We start from the raw sequence: 27,548 nt of genomic DNA, 5'->3' as shown, positions 1-27,548 counted from the left end.
TGCGTCGGATGGCTCCGCGCCCCATCAAACAACCAAAGCAGCCACCGCTAACTGGAGGGCAGGCGGGCATGGGCGTGGAGCGAGGTAACGGATGGTTTGGAGGACCGAAGGCCAAGGAGCTGGTGTAAGTGGTTGCAGATGCTGGTCTGAGCGCTTGCTTCTCAGGAGAGGGGTTTTCAGTGCAGTGGTTTCATTTTAGTGGCCGTCTGAATGGCTGACCCATAAACGGAAGCTACGCACCCTGGTCCCGAGAACATGATGGGGATCAGGGACTCCTTGGGTTCACATCAAAGGGGAGGGGAAACCACCCTAACGAGATATTAAGGTTAACCCCTGCCAAAAAAATGTGATCCAAGACAATCTACATATTAGTGCAAACGTGGTTTATTATTATTGCGAAGAGCCGTGGTTTCGCGGCACCCAGGTTGACAGCTGTCCAATCACGCCTTCACTGGACAGATGCCAGGCTTGGGGAGTGGGGGATACAATGGAGGCGGGACATCCTTTGCCGTGTCCTGGGACATACATCTGGGAAGCATCTGGAGAAAGAAGGACTGTACACAGGAGCTTCACGGGGAGCAGAGGGACCCGGCAAGGGTGGGACACGGACAGGGTCATCTCAGGGTTGCAAGGCCCCCTTCTCCCGCCCCACATGGCCACCAGGCCCAGCCGCATGCTTTGGTTTTCAGAGTCCTCTTCACAAAAGGAGGCAGTGCCTTTTAGGTTTCTCCGGGACAGGGTTGAGGACAGCCCGCACAGCCTCCGCGAAGACCTCCTTGATGCCTTCCTGGTTAAGGGCAGAGCACTCCATGTACTTGAAGGCGTGGATCTGCTTGGAGAGGTTGACCCCCTGCTGGAAGGTGACGGGCACCTGGTTCTGCTCCTTTAGCTTCTTGACGGCCTCGGGGTTGTTTCTCAGATCCTTCTTGGTGCCCACGAGGAGGATGGGCACATTGGGGCAGTGGTGGCAGACCTCCGGGTACCACTTGTGTTTCACGTTCTCGTAGGAGGGCGGGCTGGCTATGGAGAAGCAGATGATGAAGACGTTCGTCTGGGGGTAGGAAAGCGTCCGGAGCCGGTCGTACTCCTCCTGTCCTGCCGTGTCCCACAGATTTAAGTTAATAGTCCTGCCATCCACCGTGTTCTGGGCGCTGTAGTTGTCGAAGACCGTGGGGATGTACTCCTTGGGGAAGGCGTTGGTGGTGTAGCAGATCAAGAGGCAGGTCTTCCCCACCGCGCCGTCACCCACCACCACGCACTTTATGCTCTGCATCCCGGCTCACGTTCCCTGGGCTCTCCTTCAGCAACCTGGAGGGGGAGGAGACAGAGGTGATGAGAGCGTGCCTAGCGCAGGAATCCCGGGAGACGGTCTCCCGCCCAGGGGCTGGGGACAGGTGATTGTAACATCACGTTCAGGCCTTAGGAAGGGGGGTGGAAGACAAATAAGCGCAGCTGCCATTTCACCAGCCTGTTGCTCCCACCCAGGGTCCTCCACTTAGACGTGCAGTCACAGAAATGTCGGGCTGGAAGGTCACCTAGTCCATTCCCCCCCCACACTGAGGCAGGACCAAGGAAATCTAGACCAGCCCTGGCAGGGGTTTCTCCCACCTGTTCTTAAAAACCTCCAGTGACGGGGATCCCACAGCCTCCCTTGGAAGCCCGGTCCAGAACTTAGCTACCCTGAGGGTTAGAAAGGTTTCCCTAGCATCTAACCTAAATCTCCCTAGCTGCACCTTGACCCATCACTTCTTGCCCTGCCCTCTGTGGCGGTGGAGAACAATTGATCGCCGTCCTCTTTATAGCAGCCTTAACAGATTCGAAGGCTTATCAGGTCCCCCCTCGGTCTTCTTTTCCCAAGACTCAACACGCCCAGGTTTTTTAACCTCGCCTCACGGGTCAGGTTTTCTAAACCTCTCAGCTGTGGGGCAGGAACTGTCTTTTAATAAGAAAAATCAAGGAGTGTCCTGTAGCACTTTGAAAACTAACAGATGTAATTTCTGCCGGCATAAGTGGGCTGCGACCCCTTCGTCAGATGCAAGATGCTACCCTTCTGGAAGTTTTAATAAGAGTTTGCCTGTTGCCTAGCGCCATGGGGCCCCGCCCTTACGTGCTATGTAATAACTGGACCACGGCCTTCCAGCACACACCACTTCCCTCAGCCGGGAGCCCAAAGGTTCCTGAGATGCAGGAACAGAGAATAAGGACCGAACTGAGCCTTCACGTAAGGATCCTGACTCCCATGGGCCCTCACCCCATTCGTGACAGGCCAGCTTAGGTCTCATGTGCGCCAGACGCTGGAGTCTCAAGGGGCCGTGCGTTTGTAGGGTCGGAGGCCTCCAGGGAAAATCACAAAGCGATTGAGTCAGTGTGGAGCCCACTCCCAGCATGGGGCTGAACTGAAGGTTACCGGACAGCGACGCCCGGGAGAGGGGCACACAGATAGGTGCGGGGTGTACCCAGTCACAAGCCATGCCCCACCGGGTCCGGCGCTGTACAGAGAGATGCTTTCTTCCCGCAAAGCGCTGACCATCTAAGTATCAGAGGTGTACAACAGGTGGCTAGGACAACAACCAGCTGGAAAGTGCCCTAGCTAACAGCGGGACAAAGCTAGATGTCCTGTCCTTCCTGAGCGGTGAATGAGGAATTTTTTTTACCCCAATAGTAGTTGCGTTAGCCCTGGCTGTCTGGCCAAGTTGCTCTGGTTGGTCTTTCAAAAGTTGACAACTGAACATTGACTTAACGCAGTTTGGAAACACTACGATGCAAAAGAAAAATGCTGCTTTCCTTTTTAGTTATTTTTTTTTAGTAGTTTACGTTTAACACAGCACTGTGCTGTACTCGCTTTCTTTTTTTTTTTTTTGGTCTCTGCTGCTGCCTGATCGCGTACTTCTGGTTCCACGTGAGGTGTGTGGTTTGACTGGTCAGTTTGTATCTCTGGTGTTCGGAACTCCTCTGAGGTCTGCTGCTTCCCTTCCAGCCTGGAAGATCCGTTCAGTGGTGCAATGCACTGTTATGCAGCTGCCACATTCCACCCCAGAGGTAGCTGCATTACAGTGACGGGCAAATAGCAGTCCTCATCCTAAAAGGAAACCTGCACACCACTTCCGAAAGGCGAGCCTGGGAATGTAAATTCATTCCTCTTTTAATAAGAGTTTGCCTGTTGCCTAGTGCCATGGGGCCCCGCCCTGACTGTGCTGTGTAATATAAATAACTGGGCCACTGCCCTCCAGCACTCACCGCTTCCCTCAGCCGGGAGCCCAAAGATTCCTGAGATGCAGGAACAGAGAATAAGGACCAAAAATCATGGATGGAACAGAGGCACTGGATTTATTCTCTTTACAACCCACTAACCCCCTCTTTTTGTCCTAGGACTGCAGATGTGCTAACTGGCCACTTCACCGTAAATGGTCTCTTACAATATGTGCACACTACTTACACGAAACAATTTCTTCCGGGTCCCTTCCCCAGCCCTGAAGAAGAGCTCTGTGCAGCTCGAAAGAAGTCTCATTACCCCTGTCTGACATTGTCAAAGCCGGGAACAGACCCCACAAATCCCAGCCCTGCCCCCTAGCCACGCAGTATTATCACTAGGCACAGACTGAAGCTGTAACTTGGGCTGATAAGATTTATCAGCCGCGGATCCTGGCTGCGAGGAGCGGAAGGGAGATAATCTTATGTTGTCATCACATGCCACTCGTGAGAAGACAGACACCCATTCATCAGGCAGTGGCAGAGCCCCGCGGCCCTGCCAGGAAGTGTGGCGAGCTGATCTGCAGGAGGCTGCCAGGCGGCCGACCCGGCACCGCCTCCAATCTCCTCGTCGTTAGAAGACGGAAACGGTTCAGAAGCGAGCGCTCGTTCCAGACCGTCCCTCAACCCTGCACCGTTGCTGCACGGGCCCATTTTTCAGGCTGGGATCTCGTGGGATCGGTCAAGTTACCGAGCCTGACCAGACAGCAAGTGAGAAAAATCGCTACCGGGGGCGAGGGGTAATAGGTGCCGGTATAAGAAAAGGCCCCGAATCTCGGGACTGTCCCTATAAAATCGGGACATCTGGTCATCCGACAGCTACCAAGGGTCAGGCCTGCTCAGACTCGGCTGGAAGATGCCCCAGGAAAAGCCCGGCGCTGCAGGGGGTGGGGTAGGAGATCTGGCAGGGGGTACCCTTTGCTCCAGTCCGCACTAAGCCAATGGGTAATTACCTTCCACCCCCCCCAAATTCCCCCTTCTGCTTGGGTATATTCCTCGGCTCCGCTCCCTGTCCTGCGCTGCCAGCTGGTTTTCCTGTAGCTGCTGCTGTGTTACACCCCAGAGGCGGCGGTACCGCCCTAACGGGAGTAATGTTGCCATGGCGATCGCTGGTAACTTTGAAGGCCGCTTGTTAGATAGGAGTTCCTCTGTGAACTGCGGCCCCCCCCCCCCTCCGGCCGCTCATGTGCCACCTCCTCCCATCACCCCCTGCAGCCGGGCTCCCATCGCGCCCCCCCCCACACTTCACTTATAGACATTTATAGATAACTGCTCCGAAAAACTGGGGGACCAGGTGGTGCAGGGGAGACGTGAGACGGCCGGGTGGGGAGAAAACGGCGCAGGCCCGGACCCCGCTGGCTTGCAATGGGGCTGGCGTTCCCAAGCGACCTCCCACCCCTCACAGGACGGCTGGGCAGCCCGTGGCGGGCTGCGTGGCGGGGTGCAGGCGGGAGGCGTTGGGATCCCTGGGGTCCGTTCTAGGCTCGCTGGAACCCCAGCAGCAGTGAAGCGGCAGGAGCACAGACTGCAGGATCCTGCTCGGGCCCCTGGGTAGGTCCGCGGGCGGCTAGCCCGGACCGTTATCGCATCCCTCGAGCCAGGCTGCAATCCGCCCCCCGACACACTGCACACCCAGACCCTAAACTGTGACCTCGCCCTGCGCCGTCAGAACCAGGGCGCTCCCCACCCAGCCTTGCACCAAAACAAATCCAGGAACTGGAAGGGGCTTCCCGTTGCACCGGGCTGGCATCGCGCCCCGCGCCCCTCGCCACACAGGCCCGGGAACCGGCCGAGCATCGCGCTCTGGGGACGCCCGCACCAGGGGGAGGCCGGGTGAAGGTTTCGCTCAGGGCAGGTGAAGGCAGCAGGACGCTGGCCTGATGCCAGGGCTAACAGCCCTGCTCTCGGCTAAAGCCCCCTGGACTATTTAGTGACCACGGGATGGGCCAGCACCTCAGGCCTACGGCTGGATCCTAAAGGCAGCCAAGGCTGCGGAGAGCCCCTCCCCGTGCCCTGGGGCAGGGGCTCGGCAAACAGACCGAGGGTCACTCGCTGACACGCCTTCCTGCAGCGTGCCGAGTTCCCTGGGGGAACGGGCCCGGCCGAGCCCAACCCTGCTCAGCCTTCGCCCCGAGAAGACGCCAGCTGGGGCATGGGGTGAGCCGGTCTGTCCGGCCCCACTCCCCGGGGAAGGGAAAGACGTGCGCTTTCTCTCAGAGGCAGCCTCGGCCGGGTGTTGGCTGCTGGGTGCAGGCCGTGGAAGGTGTTATTTCCTCCCGGTGATGATCCCTTTCCCCAGGGCCCGCCAGCGGGATTTCAGAGGAAAGGCACAGACACGGGGGATGGACAGCTGCGGCCCCCACGACCTGGCTGAGGGATTGCCGGACAAGTCAGACCCCTGGCCCATCGACTCCGGGCTGCTTCGGAGGTGGGGGGCGAGAGCCCTGCAGCCGGCAGACCTGGGACAGTCAAACGCTTTGTCCCACCCCTGGCAGCAAACTCTCTGCCTAACGTCTAACAGACCCAGAGAGCGAAGCCCGAGGCTGGCACCGGATCTGCGCGGCATGGCGGAACAGGACGGGGCAGGCGAAGCGGGACGGCGAAGGAAGGGAAACGTGACCAGGCAGCACGTCACAATTCAGGGGGTAGCTGCCCCAGTGAATTTCAGCGGCTGCCCTGCTGCCGGGCCGAAGGGACAGAGGAGAGGGGAGAGACCTCTCGGGCCAGGCAGCAGGCAACACACAGAACCTGCACCAAAGGTGCCTCACCAAAGGCGCTTAAGCAAAGTCAGCTGTCATGGGGTAAGAGGGAAGGTCCTCTCCTGGGTCAGTAACTGGTGAAAGGATAGGAAAGCCAGGGTAGGAATCAATGGTCAGTTTTCAGAATGGAGAGAGGTAAATAGTGGTGTCCCCTGGGGTCTGTACTGGGACCAGTGCTGTGCAACGTATTCATAAATGATCTGGAAAAAGGGGTGAACACTGAGGTGGCAAAATGTGCAGATGATACAAAACTACTCAAGACAGTTAAGTCAAAAGCAGACTGTGAAGAGTTACAAAGGGGATCTCACAGAACTGGGTGACTGCGCAACAAAATGGCAGATGAAAATCAATGCCGATAAATGCAAAGTAATGCACATTGGAAAACATAATCCCAACTCTACATATAAAATGATGGGGTCTAAGTTAGCTGTTTCCACTCCAGCAAGAGATCTTGGAGTCACTGTGGCTAGTTCTCTGAAAACATCCCCTCAATCTGCAGCGGCAGTCACAACAGCTAACAGAACGTGGGGAATCACTAGGAAAGGGATAGATAATGAGACAGAAAATATTGCATCGCCTCTTTATAAATCCATGGGATGCCGACATCTTGAATGCTGCATACTGATCTGGTCACCTCATCTCAAAAAAGATATACTGGCATTTGAAAAGGTACAGAAAAGGGCAACAAAAATGATGAGGGGTATGGAACAGCTTCCGTATGAGGAGAGATTAATACGAGTGGGACTTTTCAGTTTGGAATAGAGACAACTAAGGGGGGATATGACAGAGATCTATAAAATCATGACAGGTGTGGAGAAAATAAAGAAGGAAGTGTTATTTACTTCTTCTCATAGCACAAAAATAGGGGTCACCAAATGAAATGAATAGGCAGCAGGTTTAAAATGAACAAAAAGAACTATTTCTTCACACAAAGCATAACCAGCTTGTGGAACTCCTTGCCAGAGGATGTTGTGAAGGCCAAGACTAAAATGGGTTCAAAAAAGAACTAGATAAGTTCATGGAGGATAGGTCCGTCAATGGCTATCAGTCAGGACAGGCAGGGATTGCTGTTTGCCAGAAGCTGGGAATGAGCGACGGGATGGATCACTTAATGGTTACCAGGGAACTCACTGGTAGCAGTAGTAGGCTCTTAACCTCTTATATGGACGAAGGTCCGTGTTCTCACAGGGAGGATTACAGGGACGAGAACAGAGGGTGGTCAGAGTGGGAGCTCCTGCCTGGCCCCTTCCTCCCATTCCCCACAACCCAGCTGGACTCCACCAACACGACCTGTGGGTCAGATTAAAACCCCAGACCCCCAACCTTAGAGGCATTCAGCTGAGAACTCTGGACAGGTTTGCCCCCGGGTCTGCCAATGGCTCCCATCTCTCTAATGGGCCGAACTGAAATCCCAGCTTCACGCAGCCCTGCAGTCCCATCCCGGTCCAACGCCCCAGCCCCACTCTGCTCGAAGAGACGGCCAGGGTCACAGAGTCACTGTGGGAGGCATTCGGGGGGGTAGCAGAGACTAGTTCAGACTCCAAGTGTGAGGAAAGGCCACTGGATTCAAAAGATCCATTAAAAATAAGAACCGAGAGCCAGGATCTAAACACGCAGGAGCCAGGACTCCTTTCTTCCCTCACCTCCTAGCCACAGGCTTCTGCCCACCAAGCCAGCTCTGTGACAGAACCGACCTTCCCTGGGGTTCAGGAAGGCGCCTCCTGAGAGAAAAGTCCCTGCCTTTTATCAAGCCACACTTGGCTTCCCCCTCTGTTTGCGAGGGGCCTTCAGAGAGGGCTACAACTCCCCGTTCCCTCGTGTTACCAGGCTGGGGCCACCAGGTGATGCTGGGAGGCTTGTTCTGGCCTGGAGGGCAGAGCCAGGATGCGCCGTAGCACTAACTAGAACCACCCGCAGAGCAGAAAAAGACAGCGGGGGATCGTAGACGTCAAGCTCCTCTGAACAAAGCATGCTGGGAAGGGGCGGAGCCTGAGTCCTTTATAAGGCAGGCTCCAGGACGGCTCTGGTGCGATTACCACAGGGAGCCTGGGAGTGGAAACCCATAGCCCCTGTGAGCTGGGGCGCTTGGAGAAAGTCTATTGCCTGGGCTGGGGAAGCCTTTGGCGCCCTGAGCACTGTGGAAGTTACTGCATCTGTTGGGCTGTGGCACATCCTGGCTTTTAAGTAGTTACTTTATCTCTGTTCCCCCTTATCCACTTGCTGTCGTGCTAGGATATCTGGGCTCACTGTAAGATCAGCCCTTTAAACAGCTCTCTTGTTTCTCATCACATTTATTGAGATAGCACGAGGAGCCCCAGCCCTGGGTCAGGACCCCATTGCGCTAGGTGCTGTACAAACACAGAACCAGAAAAGAGGGTTCCTGGCCCAAAACGCTGACGAGCTAGCTTTGTTTCTGTGGATTGCTGCACGCCTCTGCCCTCCCTGGCTCTGATCAGGAACGGACGCTCCAGAATACCCTGAGCAACCGCATTCTCAGGGCATCTCGAGATGAGGAAGTCCCCCATGAAAGCCCGTTCTTGCAACATTTCTAGGTCGCGGCGCTTAGGGGAAGAGCTTGGCTTTGGGAAGTTACAAGCTGAACCTCTGGAGGGCTGCCCATCCCTAGCTTGGACCTGGGGCCAACTCTGAAACCTCAAGCCTGGATCCTGCCAACCGAAGGGTGGGACCACAAGAGCGGCCAGGCTGGCGCAGACCCAGGTGTCCATCTAATCCAGTATTTTGTGTCCCCGAGGGGAAGGTGTAAGAAACCCTGCAGCAGGCAGATGGGGGATAACCTGCCCTCAGAGGACGCTTCCTTTTACTCCCCAATAGTTAATCGATTGGCGTGGGCCCACAAGTCGGAGGTTGATACCCCTTCTGAAGCTCTTGCCTATAGTTAATCTGTGAGAGTAACTCCAAATAGTCTTATCCCCATAAAACAGCCTGTCTTCCTTTGAACCCTGCTAATCTCTTGACTTTAGTGATATCTTGTGGCAATGAGTTCCACGGGCTATGTGCACACTGGGTGTAAAAGTGTGTCGTCCTTTTACAATGTTAATTTTGTCCCTTTTCAATTTTATTGAACGTCCCCATCTCATCCTATTAGGAGACAGGGAACATCTGTTCACCCCATCTCCCTTTTCTATCGATTCATACATTTGTATTCCTTTAGTATGTCTACTGTTGTTTTTCATCGAAACACTTTTTGATTAAAAACGGCTCTTTGATCAATGAGAACTCTGGAAAAATTTCCTGTTGGTTGAAATTTTCTCTGTGTGGTGGGTGGGTGTGGGGTGGACTTTTCTTTCTTTCTTTTTCTTTCTTTCTTTCTTTCTTTCTTTCTTTCTTTCTTTCTTTCTTTCAAACCAGTAACATTTTTTATCTCGGTTTTGGTTTTCAAAAACCTATCCTTTGTACGGAGAAGGTTTTGTTCTTTCATTGTCAAACTGAGACCTTTTAGTGGGAAACTTGGGGGGGAGGGGGAGAAATGTTTGACGCGTCCTGTGAAATGTTTTTGACCAGCTCTAATTCAGTCTTTTCACTAAAAAAAAAACCAGCCCTACACTTTTCAGTCTCTTCCCATACCTGAGTGTCAGAGTGACTGGCCTCTTTAAGGGGACATGGGCCAGCTCCATCTATGTCAGAAGCCTGGGGCAGTGGGGCGGGGTGGGATAAAAGACTCATCTGGGCATCGTAAAAGGGCTGAGATGGATCATCTGAGGGCATGGAACCACAGGGGTGGGTAGGCTGGCTATTGGCTCGCTCCTGGGGAAGGCCATAAGCCAGGGTCTGCAGGGGACTAGCCTGGCGACCGTGCTGTGTCCCGGAGCAGGGAAAAGACTCGAAGGTGGCCCAAAAAAGGGCCCAGAAGGTGGGCTGGAGAGAAGTCCGTGAAGGGCAGAAGATCCTTTTTGGTTCGTTCGGCCCTTGGTCACCCTGGAAGGGGTTAAGCTCACGGGCGACTTGGCCGGAGGGAGGTCGAAGCTGCATCTCCAGCCAAGCATGGCAGGATGGGGGGGGCCACACCCAAAGCCAGCCAGTCTTCCTAGAAACCTAAGGATTGTAGTCAACACAGGACAGGGCGCGGTGTTGAAACAGACACATCAAGGCGAGCTCTGCCAGTGACAACCCCGGCCTTCGGGGAACACAGGAAACGCAGAGCTGAGGTCGCAGCTGAGGCCCCCCCACACAGGCAGAAGCCAGCCCTGCCCCACCTCCCAGCCTTTTGGAGGATTTCCCCAGGCGCTTGGCCACCGTCCCGACCGACCGGGGTGGTTGGCTCGGCTGCGGCGGGACGGCAGGCGGCTCTGGGGGAGCGTGGGCCGGCCCGGCGAGCTCTGCCATTAGCGGCAGGAAGCAGAGCGGCTCAGACGGCTGCGGGAAGGCGGCCTGGTGGGGCTGAGCGAAGCTGGGCGGGGGAAGAGGGAGGGGGGGAAATGCCAACTTCCCGTGACGTGCACAGAGCCGATTTAAAAATGCTTTTCCCGCCCGCCGCGCTTCGGAACGAAGCCTGGGCAAGGGCGGAGAGGCAGCCTCGCCTGGCTGCACGGCCAGGGGAGGCCGGGGCAGACCATGGTAGCCAGACACTGGAGGCTCCCAGCCGGCCGTCTCCAAGACCGGAGGGGAGGGCAGCCTCGTGCAGGAGGCCCCTAGGCTGGGATCAGGAGGGTTGGGTTCAATTCCTGCCCACCCTGCCCCTCTCCAGTCCCCGTCTGTGGAATAGGGCTAACGATGCCTCCTGGGGAGGTTGAGGCAAAACCCAGCAGCTGTGAAGAGCACCGGGAAGGGTTTCAAGTAGACGGACGCCGATCCGGGTAGAAACAGGAGCGCGGGCCCAGCCGGTGGAGGCAGAAGGGACTCCAAGGAGTCATAGGAGGGTGAAGAGACCCAAGGGAGTCGGGGTTGGTAGCTCCCTATTGCGCTCAGACCCACCTCGCGCGGCTCAGAAGGTCTGCAGCGCCGCGTGGCACTAACGCAGGCCTCCAGTCTGTTCCCCGTGAACTCACTGGGGCTTTTCCACTGACTCTGGCGGGGGCGGAGCGGGGCCCTCTTTGAACAGAGGCGGGCGGATGGCTCTGCGGGAGCTGGCCCACGCACGCTGAGAGAAAGCCCCACGTCAGGGAAGGCATGGCGGAGGCCGAGTGTCGCTCAGCGTGCGAGCCGCTGCCTTTCGCAATTATCCAGCTGATTTGCCTAACACTGATTTGCCTAACGCCAGCTATTTGCATAGTGGCAAATCATCCTCCCATGCACGCTGCGGCGTAAAGTTCCAGCTCCGTTCATGGACTTTCCAAACGGCCTTTTCATCTCTTTGCTTGGTCTATCTCACGGCTTCGAGGATCTCGCCAGCAGGTGCCTTTATGGGCTGTTAAGTCTCGGTTTCCCTGAGTGCAGTTTCAACCCAGCAGCAACCTGGTCAGTGTATATTACACCTGGGCTGGGCTTCCTTCCTGGAGGGCGCCAGCTTGTCTTTGCTGCCTCCCTGACCCTTTGGCGTCGCAGCCCTTGTGCACCACTGCTCAGTGTCCTGACTGCACTTCCTCTGGCTTGGGATAAAATTCCCGACACCCTTCTTCCCCCCGTTTGGCGTGGGATATCTGCTGTCGCCAGCAAAGCCTCCACTGCACAAGGCTGGGAGAGGGGATGGCTGGCCCTGCCCGAGCCCTCGAGCCCCCAGCCTGTAACTCACCCAGAGTGGCCGCGGGGGGCTCAGAGCGAGTTCAAGTCCCAGCTTCCACCTGATCGTTGTTAGAAGAACTCCAAGGACTGAGGACACCAATCTACTATGCCTCCCCCACCAGCTCAGACCAAGCAAGTTCCCGGCAGAAGAAGCACCGTTCCCTTGCAAAGGGAAAACAAGTCTGTCTGTAGGACCTACAGAGTTCTGCGGCTGCAAGCACAGCCAGCTAACAAACCCAGACGCAACTTACAAATCCCGAGCGCCCGGCACGCCGCGAGAGCCACACAGAGCTGGAGCCGGCCCGGGAGCGCTCAGCACCCCTGCACCGGGCCCCTTGCTAGGCGCCTAGCTTGCGGCCCCGGGTGTGAAAGATTTGGCCTCCCCCCCCCCCCCCCCCCCACACACACACGCCTCAGTTTCCCCATCTGTATAATGGAGATTCGAGGCTCACCCACATTGGCTTCTGAAGCATTAATGAGGGACCGTTTGCCCAGCGCCAGGAACAGCCCAGCCACCCGGCGTTGTGACGAAGTCCTGGCCAGCCAGGACCTCCCCTGCCGCACTCGTGGCTGCTTCGTGCTGACGGCAGAGCTGGGCTACTTGGCATCTATACAGCCTCCAGCAAATCCAACCCTCTCTCCTCCTTCCCGGCCTGGAGGTGAAAAAGCTGGGGAGCAAGGGGGGGAGCAGAGAAAGGGAAGCCCCCCCCAGCACAGAATTTCCCAACCCACGAGACTGTTTCCCAGACACCTCATTTCTCACTCTCCTCTGCCCTGCAGCACCTAGCAGCCTGGAACCAGGCCTGGTGGATTGGGCTCTGCTCCACCTCGCCTCTTGGAGCCCGGGCCAGGGGGGTTTTGCTGGAGACACGGGGCCGGTGGGGGAGCAGCCGCTGGCAAGGCAGGGAGCACCCGGCCCTCCCACACATGGAATCAAAGCCCAGCCATGCGAAACCAACCTCGTTACAGCCCAGCTCCCAGCCCAACGCTCGCTTCCTCTGCAGGTGACGTTCGTGGGCTTGCCCCGCACGGCGCCCCCTCTCCCGCCCCACAGCACGTGGGCAGAGCTGGGGGCGCTCCCATGGGGGGGGGGAAAGCCAAATCCCCAGCCCGTTAGAAAGACGCGCTTTGTTCCTGGGCGGCCTGGCAAACCCGGAGCCGGACCATGCTCTCGTCAACCCGCCCGCGGCAGGGAACGGGACCGGACTGGGAACCGATGAACGCTACGTGGCCTTGCTACGTCGCCCCGTCCGTCCACGGATCTCCTGGCGCTCGACAGACGCGAATTCGTCTGCAGTAGAGAAGGGTGGTTATAGCCACGTAACCGACGGGGCATTTCCTGGCCACAGTCACAGAACGAGCTGATGTCCATGGCGGGGCAAGGCCCCAGGTGTCCTGCTCTGGCCACTAGACAATACTGCCTCTAAATCTGAGCCAGCCAGAGGTGACAAGGACTGCTCCTGATGGCTGGAATAAATCCTCTCTGGAAGGCACTGGAGGGCCAGATGTAGGCGAGAAAGAGCCAGAGTTACCACTGGAGCAGGTGTGGGGGGATAAGGGTGTGTGTGCCAACTCAGTGCCCACTAGTGAACTGAATAAGAAGGGCAAAGCTTTGGTCTTGGTACCCTGTAAATCCTTTTGAAAGCAACGTTGAGTCTTTGCTGTGTGCTGCAGCACTGGAGGGGTTAATCTGAGGGGTACTGGAAGAGCTGTTCACAAGACCAAGCCCCGGGGGACTTAGAGATGCTGCAGGTGATGGTGCCCGCGCTGTTTCTCTCCTAAAGCGAGGTAAAAGATCTTGCCACCATCACCTCTAAACTCTAAACTGGGAAGGGAAAGGACTTTCCCCTGAGAATCCATCGCAGGCCTGACCCAGGACCTCACCTGCTGAGGTCCAGGACTTCAAGGGGTGAGGCGCCGGCACATGGACACCCCTGCGGGCGACGCCAGTGTGAACGACAAGGGCTTGTCTACACACAGCGCTTGCACCGGTTTAATTCTGTGGGCCCCTGTGTTGGTTTAAAGCTGGTTCCGTGGGTCGAGCTGGTGCCTACGCCACCACCCGCTGAGCTGCCGTCAGCCAGGTTTAAACTGATGGCAGCATGTCCATGTGCCAAGCTGCACAGGGCTTAACTAACTGGCTGTAGAATAAAACCTTTCGTTCCACCGGCGCCGCTTCGTGTGGACAACGCCAGAAAACGCCGCCTCGGGGCTCCAGGCCCTGATGTGAGATGGGCCGAGAGGATCCCAGTCGTCCTGCACCTTCCCTTCCCAGCTGCAGTAAGAGTCAGTTTGCTGCCGCAACCAGCAGTTTGGTTTAATTTCCGCTCTGTCCCCTCCTGCTTCCAGAAAGCCCAGCAGGCAGTTTGCTGGAGGAAACCCTGAGGCTGCTGCATTGGAGGAGGCATCGGGCCAGCGTCTGTGAAGAGTCCCCCCGGGGAGACCCTCCCTCTGATCAGCAGGGAGGATGCAGGAGCCCAGCCCAGCGGCTGCTGAGGGAAATGGGAGGAGGAGGTGGTGGTGGGGAGGGAAGGAAGGAGGCGAGGGAAATGAGAGTGGATAATCTGACCTGGGGGCAGGGGAGCTGCCAAGTTTTGAGACTCTGTGGAAATTTGCAAACAGCAATCGCTCCCCCGGGCAACCTCTCCATGCCTCAGTTTCCCCACCTGTGCAGTGGTGGGGACCCTGGGGGCTTAGTGCATTGAGGACTGTTAGGTGCTCTGAGCTCCTTGGACAGAAGTGGCATGAGAAACCCTGTTCTTCCTGGAGCGGTGCCCATCACATGGCATCTGAGCTGTACTGAGTGCTACGGCTTGCGGAGACGTTAACCGGTGGATGCTCTCACTGCCCCTGCGACTGGAGGAAGGTCTCTGGGTTGTCACCGTTTTACAGAGGGGAAATGGAGGCCCAGAAAGGATTAAAGGCCTGCTCCAAAGCCCACTGGGCTACCCATACTCCCATTGACTTCACCGGGCGCAGGAGCCGGCCACGAGCCACAGGGCCTGGACTGAAGCCAGGAGTCCTGACTGTGCTCCCACCTGGGGGCGGTGAGATCCCGTGAGCAGGCAGCTTCCAGAAGGCACTGGTTTCTAACCCCGTGGGCTGTTTGTCGCAGGGGGGAGTAGGCCAGCTGAGCGGTCCTCCCCCCGCCTTCGCTGAGTCACCCCGATGGCAACGGCACTGGGAATGCATCATCGGAGGAGGGATAAACCAGCGCTGGGGGAAACCCAGGCAGGAAAACATGAGGCTGCCCATATGGGCAGCCAGAGGACGGAGGAAACGGTGACGTGCTGTGGCAGGTCAGCCAGCCCAGGACAGCTTCACAGAGCTGGCCTCATGGTGCTATCCACATACACATCATACAGTCTAAACCCCACGCAGAGATCCAGGCGCGTACCCCACGTCCATCACCGTGGCGTCGGGGCAAAGTGCTAGGCCCTGACCGGTTTGTAGGATCAGAGTCTAATACTTTAAAATCCCAAAGGGCTTCACGGACGTCAGTTAAAGTCTCGGGCTCATTATCCCCATCCGGCAGAGGGAGAAACTGAGGCACGGGGGCGAAGTGGCTTGCTAAGATTAGACAACAAATCATTGGCAGGGCTGAGGCGCTAGCCAAAGGTTCCTGTCCACACGCTGGGCCGGCCGCCGTTCCCTGGAAGGCTGTCCTTCCTGCACCAGAGCCGGCTATTGTAGTCCGGGTCCAAACTCCAGCACAGCAAAAAAACCACCCAGCCATCATGCAAACGCTCTCTAGGCAGACACAATTCCGCTTCTATAGACCGTATTTCCGAGGGCGCCGCTCCCAACCCAGGACATTTGCATTCAAATCTCGGTTTCTGAGCTGCTCCAGTATCGATTCCCTATCCAAAGGCAGAGCCTTTGTTTGCTACCATCGACGGATCGAAGCTAACGCAGGGAGCCAGAGCCCAAAGCCAGCGGCTCTAGATCTCATGTGGTTTCTTGAAGGCTGCGTTGGCTGGCTGTGGCAGCAGCCGGCCGTCCCCCAGCCCTGCCCGTCCCTAGACATCCTCCCCAGCGCCTCGGCCCAGGACGCCTTTCCCGGCGCCGCCCACCCAGGAGGCATTGGGGCTCAGCAAGCGCCCCTCTGTGGCACTGACAGGAGCAGGGGTCTCCGGGCGGCTCAGGGAGCTCAGCGCGTTAAGCACCTGGCTCAGCAGTGAGCGGACATGGTTCCAGGAGCCGCAGGTCCACCAGCGCTTCCTGGCCAGTGCTGCTCAGAGGCGGAGAAAGCCACACTCCTCCACCAGAGCCCCTAGCCTCGGCGTAGCGTGGGGACAGAGCTGGGAAGGGCTCCTCTGCTCCGCCCAGCCTCCCATCGGGCGGGAGAGTCTCGTGGCCATCCACACACAGGCCCTGCGGTGCTGGAAAAGGTCCCTGTGCTGCAATGCAGCTCACAGCCCCGGCACCTCTGGCCTTGACAGATCACAGCCCCGGCACCCCTGGGCTTGCTGTATCAGTCCTGAATGTGAAAAAAGAACCCCTCTGGGGTGCCCCGGTGGCCAGGTCCCCTCTCCCTGCCTCCCCTTTACTCTCCTGCCGGCGGATGAACCGGCCCTGAATGAGGATCCGTCACAATGAGGGGTCTGTTCTCCCTGCCTGATGCTGGAAAGAGCAGCTGGGCAGATTTCCCTGCCCTTTGCCAAGGCCCTGCCTCCGCCTCTCAGCACTTTTACCCTTCATCCGGCAAAGAAACTAGGGCGCTTGGAGCTTCTGGGGACCAGACACAAACCTCCCCAGGGCTCTCCTGGTTTCTAGCATCAAAGCTTCCATCACATCCCCTGGAAGCTAGTCCAGAGCTGAACAGATCTCAGAGTCGGGCAATGGGTCCGAATATTCAGCCTAAGTTCTCCTCTGTTCAGTTCAGCCTCAGTCCAGGACTCTCAGCTGCATCAGGCCCCCTCCACGCATCCCTGCCCTGCTCGGGGACTGACCTGGGCATGTGCTCAGTAATTTCCATGGAGTCTTTCAGCACGGGGCCTCCCGCGCTCGGAGCTGTGGGGTCGCTGGCAAAAGGGGCAGAGGAGCTCCCAATCCAGCTCAGACGAACTGTGCGATCAGGCCGGTGTCCTGTCTCTGGCAGGGGCTGGTACCAGAACCAGAGCCCGGGGACACTATTGCAATAACACGGCTCTGGGGGAAGCTTCTCCTGGACTCAGGCAAGTGATGCCGGCCAGCGAAAAGCCCCCCCTGCAGCCGGGGCACAGTGTGCATGGCGAGTCAGCAACACCCGCCTGGCGGGAAGGGAAGAGACTCAAGGCCGCTTTGAAATCGAGATCAGGCAGTGCAGCAGTGCAGAGGGTGGTCCAGTGGTTAGGACACGTGGCTGGGATTGGGAGACCTGCTACCGACTCCACTTGTGACCTTGAGTGAGTCACTTCGCCTTTCCGTGCCTCAGTTTCCCTTCTGTACAATGGGGAGAACAGCCCTGTCCCGCCTCAGGGGTGCCGTGAGGATAAATGCATTACAGATGGTGAGATTCTCCTCGGTTACAGTGCTGGGGGCCAGCTACACCCCTGAGCTATGGCTGTCTCCTGGGAAACTTCCATTCTTGTTCTGGCGACGCCTCACACGAGTGATGCGCTCCCGATGCATCCGGCTCGATGGGCTGGGGGGTGACAGTGTTGGCCCCGTGCAGAAGGAGCTCCCCAAACAGAAGGTTTGTCTCTCTGTGCAGCGGGTTGGTGGGTCTCAGTCTAGTCCCTCGTGCTCAAGGCCGACGTTTTCAAAAACCGCCACTGGGGACTCATCGGGTGGAAAGGACAAAGGAGATCGTAGATCTCGGTGTGCTAGTCGGAGAGTGTGATCGTGGTGCGGATGTGGCAAAGGCAGGTGTGATCCACGCAGGCACCAGGCGCGGCCTTTCCAGTGGCGATAGGGATGCGTTAATGCCACCGGACAAGGCGCTGGCGAGACCGTACTGGGAATACTGGGCTCAGTTCTGGTGACCCGGGTTCAAGAGAGAAGAACTCAGACTGGACCAGGTGCAGAGACGGGCTCCTGGGAGGGTCAGGGCAGTGGACAGCCTGGCTTAGGAGGAGGCTAAAAGAGGCAGGCGGGGCGGGGGTCGGATTGCTCTGTAAATACACCCCGGGGTAAACGCCAGGGAGGGAGCGGGGCTATTGAAGCGAAAGGACCGTGTTGGCACAAGAACGAACAGGGACAGAGCAGCCAGGAAAAGTGGAGGCTGGAAAGGAGGAGAAGGTTTCCAGCCGCCAGAGGAGGGCGGTTCTGGACCAGGCTCCGAGCAGGAGCGGAGAAGGACAAAGAACCTGAGGGGTTTTAGGGTGGTTTTTATTTGTATGCGGGGACGGCCTGTGCCACCAGGGGCCTGGGGGCCACGGGGCGTCGGCTGCCCAGAGTGCGTCACTTGGGGGGGGCAGCGGGTGCTCAGTCGCTCTGGAGAGCAGACGCCCGCTGCTGGGTGCCCAGAAACCGAGGGGCGTAAAATCGGCGGCCGTGTTTGAAAGCCTCCGCCTCAGAAGAAATAAACCCCGTATCCAGCCGAGGGGCCTGCGAATGGCAGATGTGGGGCGCTCCCCTCTGCCGCCGAGGCTGCAGGGCCGGGTCAGCCTGGTCCCCTCCCGACGGCGCACCCCAACCGGGGGTCAGGACTGCAGCCCCCCTCCTCCGTCCTGCGCCCGCCCAGCCGGCCGGGGAGTGAGGCTGCTCGGCGGCTGGCCCTGGGGGCGAGGGGTGGAGGGGACTGAAGCCCGCCGGGGGGGGGGGGGGGGGGGGATCTCCAGCTGCCGGCTTCCTGCCACAGCCCGTGCCAGGGCTGCGGGGCTCCAGCCCCGGCCGAGGGGGCGAGCGCCCCAGGCCCTGACGCAAACGGCAGCCGCGGGCCTGAGCCGGTGACAGGAAGTAAACAAACCTTAACCCAGGGACCCAGCCTGCCCCCCCCATGCGCTGGCGGCTGGTGGCTGAGATACCAGGCCTGCACCCCCCCACACACACTCCGCCCCACACCCGTCCACTGCCCTCCACTACTCACCCACACCCACACACTGCCCCACACTGCCCTCCTGCACCCCCCCACACACTCTGCCCCACACCCATCCACTGCCCTCCTGCACACACCCCCACACCCTCCACAACCATCCACTGCCCTCCTGCACCACCCCCACACCCTCCACACCCACTGCCCCCTGCCCCCCCCCACACACTGCCCCACAACCACACCGCCCTCCGGTACACCCTCCCACACCGCCCCGCATCACCCACAGCCCACACCCCACCCACAGCCCTCCTGCCTGTACACCCGACACACGCGGCCCCACCCCACGCACAGCCCACACGCCCACTGCCCTCCTTCCCACACACACAGCCGCCACCCCCACCTCTCAGAACACCCTCTTCTCACACAGGACACCACACGACACACACGGCCCCCCCCCCCAGTGGCCCAACTGACGTGCTGCCCCCACCTTCCCCAGGCCCCCCCCACCCCAACACACACGCACAGCATCACCCCCTGGCCACAGCCTCCTCGCGCTGCCCTGCCTCCTCTGTGACCCCCACCCGTCTCACCCCAACCCCGACGGGTCCATCCCTGGCCCGTGCCCGCCTGCAGGCCCTAGCGAGGGCAACGGGGGAACCCAGGGGCGCCTGCAGGCTGCTCACGCACTTCCCTCTGCCCAGCCCCGATCCTCATCTGGTGCCGTTGCTTCAGCAAGAGGAAGCTGGGGCCAGGACAGCCGAGCCGAGCCGCCCGGCGGGTGATTCATAACGACCCCTCCCTCCCCCCCCCGTCACCCAAAGGAAGGGAAAACAGCTCATCTCACACCCAGCAGAAAAGGGAAGCAAAACCCTCTCTCCACCCCCAGTCCCTGCCAATAACTCTGCCAGGGCGGGGGCTTTCCACCAACGTGCCAGCTGCTAAATGCCAGGGTGGGGCCTTGCCCACGAAGCCCTGGCGCCCTCCTAGACGGGTCCCGCCCACTGTGTCCCTCCCCGGCCCCGAATCTTTCCATTAACCCCCCCGCCGAGCAGCCCCCTGCACCTGAGGCCCTGCCAACACCCGGCGCGGCTGAGGCCTGGGATACTCGGCCGACGGGCGCCTCTCCTCGGGTGGCTACACGCACACCGCTGCGACTCGCGTCCCCCCCCCAACTCCACCAGCCTTCGCCCCGGGAACCTGGGTGAAAGCACGTCGCCAGGACTCCGGCCGTAGCTCCCGGGTACAAGACAGCACCTCCTTCTGCCCCAGGACTGACCTGCCCCGGGGGGCAGAGCGTGCCGGATGAACAGCGAGCGCTCCCTGGGCTTCGCTGCAGGCTTCCCCTCTGCCCTATGGTCAGGGGCCCTAATGACAGCCCAGCTCTGAGTGGCGTGGCTGGCGGGGGGTCTTCAAAAGCTTCCCACCTTTTCCAAAAGGCTGCGTCAGTGCCTTTGGACACCTGTCGGGGCCATGAAGGGATCGTCTGGGTCGCCCCCCTTGGGCTGTAGTAGGATGCAATATTTGTACTGCTGTGGCATCTAGCTGTCCCCATCAAGGGTCAGGGTCCCGTTGTGTTCGGTGCTGTACACGCTGCACGTTAGGGCTCCTGGGTTCTGCTCTAGGTTCTGGGAAGGAGCGTGGGCTAGTGGCTAGAACAGCGGACAGGGAACCAGGACTTCTTGAAGGAACATCGGACTTGCCATACTGGATCAGTCCAGTGCTTCATCGGGTCCAGTCTGAGCAGCCAGTAAAGAACAGTTATGCCCACTGCTAATGGAAACAGTCAGAGACTCCTTCAGAGAAGCACATCTGTCAAACCCCTTGAAAAATGCACCAGCTCTCTCAGTCTTGAAGAAGCCAGCAATTGACCCTGGCGTGCAGACCGTCCCCTCTCCGACCTCCCAGTCACGGGCAACGTGACATCAGGCAGCATCCTGGGTGCTTCGCAATCCGGAGTCAGATCGGGGCGAGCACAGAGATCTAGGGGCACTAAAAGATGACCTCCTTGTGGACACAGGGAAGATCTTCATGGCCGCACCATTGGGCCTCTCTGCCCAGTTCGGTCCCGCTAACTTGCCTATATGACACAGCAGTGTCTCCAGTCATTCCTCTCCAGCTGTGCGCAGAGAGGGGTAACTGCTTCTCCCCCGTGAATGCCCTCGCCTGTGGGGTCCCACAGGGACCCCTCCTATCCCCACTTCTCTTCAATCCCTGCGTGAGACCGCTGGGAGAGACAGGGAGACGACAGGGGCTGAGCTGCTAGCAAGGTCACTCAGTTCTAGCTCTCATACTCAACGGACGCAGCCACCGCTCCTACGGAAACAGCAACACACCTGCAAGAGATCAGCTCTTGGAGGAAGGGCAGCTGGCTGTCTCCACCTTCCACTGGAGGTGCACACACCCAGTGCATCAAAATGGGGCAAAACCTCAGGGCCCTGTTTGATCCCCTCACTAAGTCGGGGTGATCATGGAGCATCAGTGTCTAAAACATCAGTGTCTTTCTTTCACCCCCAGCTCGCTAGGAAACCTTGTCCCTTCCTCCTGGAGGAGATGTGACCACAGTGATCCAGGCATGGGTTACCTCCAGACTGACTTACTGTAACTGAAACGGACTCACCATGATCACTGCACTCCCCTGGGACAATGCAGATCACAGTGCGCTTGAGGGCCGGGCCAAACTTTCTCAAGTCCAGGGGATCTGCCTGTGGAACAATTGTCCAGAGCGACTCGGGAGAACCCAAAGACTGACCGTCTTTAGGAGACACTGCCAAAGCTTCTTCCTCTTTGGAAAAGCCTCTCCATCGTCAGAACAACACTCACAAGGCTGAAACCCCCTACGCCCTCCAACCAACCCAAAGCCCTACGCCTGGTAGAACTGAGAAACTAAACATGGAGAAGGGCCAGAGGTTGCACGAAGCCCACGAGGGACTTTGCTATTGATGGTAGGTGTAGGAGGACTTGCGCCCAGTGGAGTGACTGCTTTTCTCCTCTGTTTCCTGCTTCTGATACATTCAAAGAACTCCCCACCCTGTGACCTGTTTGGATGCCTTTGGCTGGGTGCTCCCCGAATGCCACCTCAGCCGTCCCAATCCGCAGCTCACATTCCACCTGCCACGGTTTGTGCTCCCGCCCTCAGGCAGACCGAGCGACAGAAAGGAAGGATGCTCTTGAGGCTTGAAGCACCTCTTGAACCTTACTGTTTAACCAGCGGGCCGGACTTCTTGACTCGCTGCTTCCCTTTTTGGTGAGCGGTGTGCATCCCTCGTGGGACTCTGTTATCGCTGCTTCCCCAACTTCCACGCGGAGCCTCAGGATTTTAATTTTCCTCCTTTTGGACCATTGGGTCCCCTTGACTCATTCCTTCACTTTATTTTTATCTCTGCTACTTTTTGTTACCTTTCCTCCCCCGCTACCATGCATGCCCTAGACACAACCAGTCTTCCTGGCAATCTAAATTTAGCCTCCAGGACCCGTTGCTTACATCACCCTACGTCACTGATACTAATATGTACCATGACCACAGGCTTCTCCCGCTGCACTTGCCAGAAGCCTGTCTAGATGTCTCCCGAGATCCGCTACACGCGGACCCAAGAGCCTGGTCATTGATTGTTCCTCTGGTCACCACATTCCCAGCTATGGCTATTTCTAATGAACCAATCTGCCATCTTTACAGTTCATCTGTCTCACAACTACCACCCCATCACTTTCTTTCTCTCTGCTTTGATAAAGTCCTCATCTGCAGTCTGTCAAGTTCAGCCCCAGGGCTCCAGGCACCTTTCGCTCCAACTCAGTGGCAACTGGACGCCTTTCTGAAACATCTGCCCTCCCTCCACCACAAGAAATAGGGCACAAAGCAGGAATGAAGAGGTGAGTTTCTCTGGTCTGTGCTATGCAGGACGTCAGACTAGATGATCAGAACGGTCCCTTCTGGCCTTAAAAATCTACAGATCTGTGAACTAACATCCCATCTGTCAACTGCTTTATCTTTCAGTCTACGGTCGGGTTTTGTACCGTGCCATGACTGGACTGTCTTACTAGCAAGGGTTACATATTTTTGGTTAAAAGCAAAAGGCAAAGGGTTAACTAAAAAAGTAGCACAAGGCAAAGGGCTCAACTTTAGAAAAAGGTGAGACAAACTTTTTCAAATCGCTACAGATAAGGCGAGAATGAAGTCCAAAAAAGACAGAAAGTGACACAGCCTGAGTTCAAAACTAAACAAAGGGGAGAGTCAAACTGAAAAGGCACCGGAAGAATAGATTAAAAAAAGAAAGGTCAGGCTTCAAAATAAGTTAACAGAGAGAAGACTGAGCTTGACTATCAGGAAAAAAGAAACAGAGGCCAGGGTTTAAAACACACGAAGTGTTAATTGTGCACAAAATAGGAAATCTAGACACACAGAGATGTAAAGGCAAGGTTGAAATGTTTTTAAAATTAATCATTATTTTAAGACTGATAAGGCCCCAGTCTTGCAAAGACTCTCAAACAGTAATACCAGGGGGGCTGGTAGTTCCCTTCCGCACCAGGGGGCTGGGAGGGTTAATTCATTCGTGTTTGTAAACTCCTTGGGTGAACGGTGGGACAGGCAGACCAGCCGCCAGCCCTGACGAGAAGAGACGCCTCTGCTGCTGATTCTCGTATCTGCTCCTGTGTGCGCGCAGCTTTGAACACACAGAGCAGCTTGAAGGTGTGAAGTATCATTATGATCACCAAGACTGTTCAGACATTAAAACTCCCCTAATTACGACACGCCGGCTCCTGGCTGCCTGAGGAAGACAAGGGAGGGGCCCCACATGCCCGCCAAAGAGATTAAATAATCATAACCCTACGGTAACAAGAAGAACCCAGGGGGAACCCTCGTTCCATATTACCAGATAGCAGGTGACTTCCTTAACAACCAACCAGTCACCGCAACACACAGCCCCGCTCCGAGGGGGATTGCATTGGGGTTTATAGCACACGCTCACATTCAGAGGGAAGGGTCCGGGCTCACTTTTTCCTTTAGCTGCCTCCACCTTATGTCAGGCTCCCTCAGAGTAAGACAACCCTAATCTGCTGACTACAAAAAGATCTCTCATCTCCTGCCTGCCTCCAGCACTTCTCCCATCCACCTCCACCCTCACCCATCCTGCCTGATCCCTGCTGGATTCGAACCAGTGACCTGGACTCACCCAGGTCCCCGGGAATTGGTCTATTTTGCCTGAGGCATCAACAACGTAAAATGCATTGTGCAAAAATACAATTCACAAGGTTTAGTGTGTCTGGAAAAATATGCAAAAGGCCTTAAATACATTGTGATGCAATGGTGTGGGCATATGAGCAAGTACATCATTGCCCTCTGCTGGACAGAATCGGAGCTGCTGAACTGCGTGTCATATGCCCTATACTGCAAATGGCTAATGGAGATTCTCCTTTAGCTACAAAGGCAGGGGTCTGTGCTTTTGAAGCAGGAGGATCTGAAGCCAATCCAGGCCAGTGCCACGAAGTTCCAAGCAGCCATAATGCATAGCATCGTCCCAGTCATGACATTGGGGTGGCCCTGGCTTTGTTACCCTATTTGAAAGGCTGTTTCTCACGCTAAAGGGTTCTGTATTCTTCAGGCAGGGCCGGCTCCCCCATGCTACCCCAATGAGCTTAGCTCTCTAGCTCCCTCCATCCTGACCTCAGGTCTAACCAGCATCACTGGCAGCCTCCGACACTGGTGATATCAGCCCAGGTAATACAGCCCTGCCAGGAAATCTGCCTGGGGTCAGTTCCCAGGTTATGCCTGAGTGGATGCCCCTCTAGGTTCGGATTTCCCCCCTGCTAGAGCAGGGCAGCTCATTAGAAACGTGGCTGTTTGCGAGCTGTCCCGGCCATCCTGGCTCAGGCCTGGGCCACTGCAGTTTGATGCCCACTTTTACCCCTAACACAATGGGAGGCTGCAAACTTTCACACGCAAAATGCTCCAACCTGCTGCAAAGGCAGCAGCAGAGCCGTCAGGCGGTCTCCGTTGGACCGGACCGTTCTGGGATGACGAGGGCGAGGCGGACACTAGGGGTAGGGAGGGGATAGACGCAGAGTCACAGGTTCCAAGGCCGGCAGGGAAACACGTGTTCTGCCAGGCTGGCCTCCTCGTACATCACTGGCCGGAGCCCTGCCCCACACTAATCCCCAGCGCGGAGCTTCGAGCACATGAAGAATGAAATCCATTCCCAGCCCTGGGAGAGGAATCTTCTCGTCCCTGCCCCCACCCTGAACAAAAGCCAGGCCTGATCCAGCCCGACACCCCCCCTCCCAGAAACAAGGAGACACAGAGGAGGAGGAGCCCACAGCTTTCCCAGGCACCAAAACAGAACACAACACACTCTTCCCCGGCGACTTTTTGAATGTAACAGTTGCCTGGTCTAGCTAACGCAGCACGTCTGACCTAAAATGGCTGACTCCTGTTCAGCCTGGCATGGAATGGCTCAGCCCAGTTCAGCCTGGCACTGAATGACTCGTCCCAGTTTAACTTGGCATGGAATAGCACAGCCCAGTTTAGCCTGGCACGGAATGGCTCAGGTCCCAGAGGCAGGTCAGTTTGGCTCCGTGGAGCCTGGCCTGGAACGAGTTGGCCAGTTCTCTGCAGCCCAGCCCGGACCGGCCTAATAACCCCAGGAACAACAATGGGCGCAAGGGAAACTCCTCCTTGTTCTGGGTCAAAGCCGAGCCAGGGCAGGGAAATCGGAGCAGGGTCTGGGGAGTGAGAACGGTGCCAGGCGGGGGGGGCGGCACAGGGCAGGCTGAGTTCTCAGGGCACCGCCTTCTCCCCCAGCAAACACAGCCAGCCCGACCCTGCCCGGGCTGCCGCCACCCTGCCCCCGGAGCAGACCGCGGCACAGCCAGGAGCGCCCCGGAGCTGGCTGCGCTCCGCCACTGTCCTCCCGGAGTTGCACCTTTTCCGTCTGCGGCCCGGCACGGCCCGGCCCGGCACGGCCCAGCCCAGCCCGGCACAGTCCAACCCAGCCCAGCCCAGCCCAACCCATCCCTGCTCGGCCCAGCACTGCCCAGCCCTGCTCGGTCCAGCCCAGCCCGGCACAGCCCGGTCCAGCACAGCACAGCACAGCCCAGTCCAGCCCGGCACAGCACAGCCCAGCTCGGTCCAGCCCAGCCCTGCTTAGTCCAGATCAGCCCAGTCCAGCCCGGCACAGCACAGCCCAGCCCCGCCCGGCTCGGTCCAGCCCGGCACAGCCCAGCCCGGCTCGGTTCAGCCCGGCACAGCCCAGCCCAGCCCCGCCCGGCTCGGTGCAGCCCGGCACAGCCCAGCCCAGCCCCGCCCGGCTCGGTCCAGCCCGGCACAGCCCAGCCCAGCCCAGCCCGGCTCGGTGCAGCCCGGCACAGCCCAGCCCAGCCCCGCCCGGCTCGGTCCAGCCCGGCACAGCCCAGCCCAGCCCAGCCCGGCTCGGTGCAGCCCGGCACAGCCCAGCCCAGCCCCGCCCGGCTCGGTCCAGCCCGGCACAGCCCAGCCCAGCCCAGCCTCCCGCACCCGCAGACCCAGCGGCTGCTCTCGTCAGTTGCGGGCGCCTTCGGTGAAAACTCTTCCTCCTCCACCCACCCCCGCCGGCCCCACCGCCCCCCGCCTGTCCCCGGGTGGGGTGCTGGCCCCCCCCCTTCCACCAGCCGCTCATCGCGCCCCACCCCGCCCCGAGGGGACCCCCGCGGAGCTGCAGTCCCCCTGCCAGAGCCCCCCCCCACACACACACACACTCTCTGCCGGCCGGGGGTCGGGCAGGCGGGACTCACCGTGGCTCATATCTCGGGGGGCCGGGGGGGTGTCTCCGGCTCGGGGCGGCCGCCGCTGTTGCTGCCGCTGCTGTCGGGCTGCAGAAGGAAGTGAGCGCGGCCAGAGGAAGTCTGCAGAGACAGGCACAAGAGAGCGTGAACAAGGAAGTTTCTGCTGCTCTCGGGCACTTATTTCCCCTCCTCTCTAGCCCTGCAGGACTTTCCTCCTCTCCAGGGTGTTAGAGGCACGGCCCTGGCCCCCCCAAACTTCCTCCCTTCCCCGCCCCCCGCCCAGACTCCAATCCTGGTCAGGTCCTGCCACCCCCACGCAGAGGGAGCCCCAAATCCTTGGGGTGACGGCGGCCTCGGGGGAACGTGCCAAGCCAGGCCTGCCCCCTTCCGTTCAGCTAACCTGCCCCGGGACCCCCGTCCAGCCTGGCAGCGCGCCGGAGAGGGACCTGGGGCGGACCGCGGGCAAGTGAAGGACGTGCCCGGATGGCGCGGCGATGGGCGTCAGGGGAAAGGTCTGAGATCGCCGGCCAGGCGTTGCCAGCCGGCCGGCCTCGTGCGTGCGGCATGGTCTCCCCACCACGCCTTGCGCAGGCCTTGCAGCGCCATCGCATTGCAACGTGGCCCCGTGACATCCCGGGGAGCCGCCCAGCCCAGAGCACCCGCTCTCTGCTCCTCCTGCACCCCGTTTCTGAAGGACTTTCTCCGTCTGTCCGTCTGGTTCCAGAGCGGAGGGGAGGCCCAGTTATTCCTTAGCCCAGCCGTTTGCAGCCTTTTTTCAACTGCGGACCCCTGAACGGTTTTGAAACTTTAGGTGCGGTCTGCGGACCCCCAGGTGGAAAACCCTGGCCTGAGCCACTCCAGTGCGGCGCCACTTGCAGGAGGGGAGAGCGGGGGACAGATGTGCGGCCCGAGGTCAGGACACAGGCCAGCGGAGCAGTGCTCTGCGTACAATCAGAGGAGCCTGGGGCCAGGCCGCAGGGCTGGCGGCTGTGTCAGGTGCAGCGTCCGGATGTTATTATATAAACGCTACACTCCCCTGTGACAGACAGTGCCCTGCACCACCCTCTCCTGTCGCCTTCAAACAGCTGGAGCCTCGGGGTCAAATTCACCCCTGGGGTAAGCAGCCGCTTCAGTCGCTCAGGTTTCTTTGC

The 27,548-nt window shown here is 58.5% G+C and overlaps 1 protein-coding gene across 1 annotated transcript; it reads right to left on the bottom strand.

The window, feature by feature from the left end:
- Positions 1-366: 366 nt before the first annotated feature.
- Positions 367-26,484, bottom strand: RHOG (ras homolog family member G). The gene is made up of 2 exons (XM_067568303.1): positions 26,407-26,484; positions 367-1,308 (listed from the first exon to the last, which is right to left on the bottom strand). The coding sequence occupies exon 2, from the start codon at positions 1,271-1,273 to the stop codon at positions 698-700; it is 576 nt and encodes a 191-aa protein (XP_067424404.1). The 5' UTR covers positions 1,274-1,308; positions 26,407-26,484; the 3' UTR covers positions 367-697.
- Positions 26,485-27,548: the final 1,064 nt, after the last annotated feature.

The sequence above is a fragment of the Emydura macquarii genome, unplaced genomic scaffold (assembly GCF_026122565.2).
Source record: "Emydura macquarii macquarii isolate MOO-44397 ecotype Brisbane River unplaced genomic scaffold, CSIRO-AGI_Emac_v2 contig_2865, whole genome shotgun sequence".
NCBI lineage: Eukaryota > Metazoa > Chordata > Testudines > Chelidae > Emydura > Emydura macquarii.
Note: the sequence above shows the minus strand (reverse complement) of the source record. Positions and strands in the feature narration are given on the sequence as shown.

What these genes read in the sequence shown, in the direction of transcription:
- RHOG (XM_067568303.1), bottom strand. Translation starts at nt 1,273, where the DNA reads ATGCAGAGCATAAAGTGCGTGGTGGTGGGTGACGGCGCGGTGGGGAAG.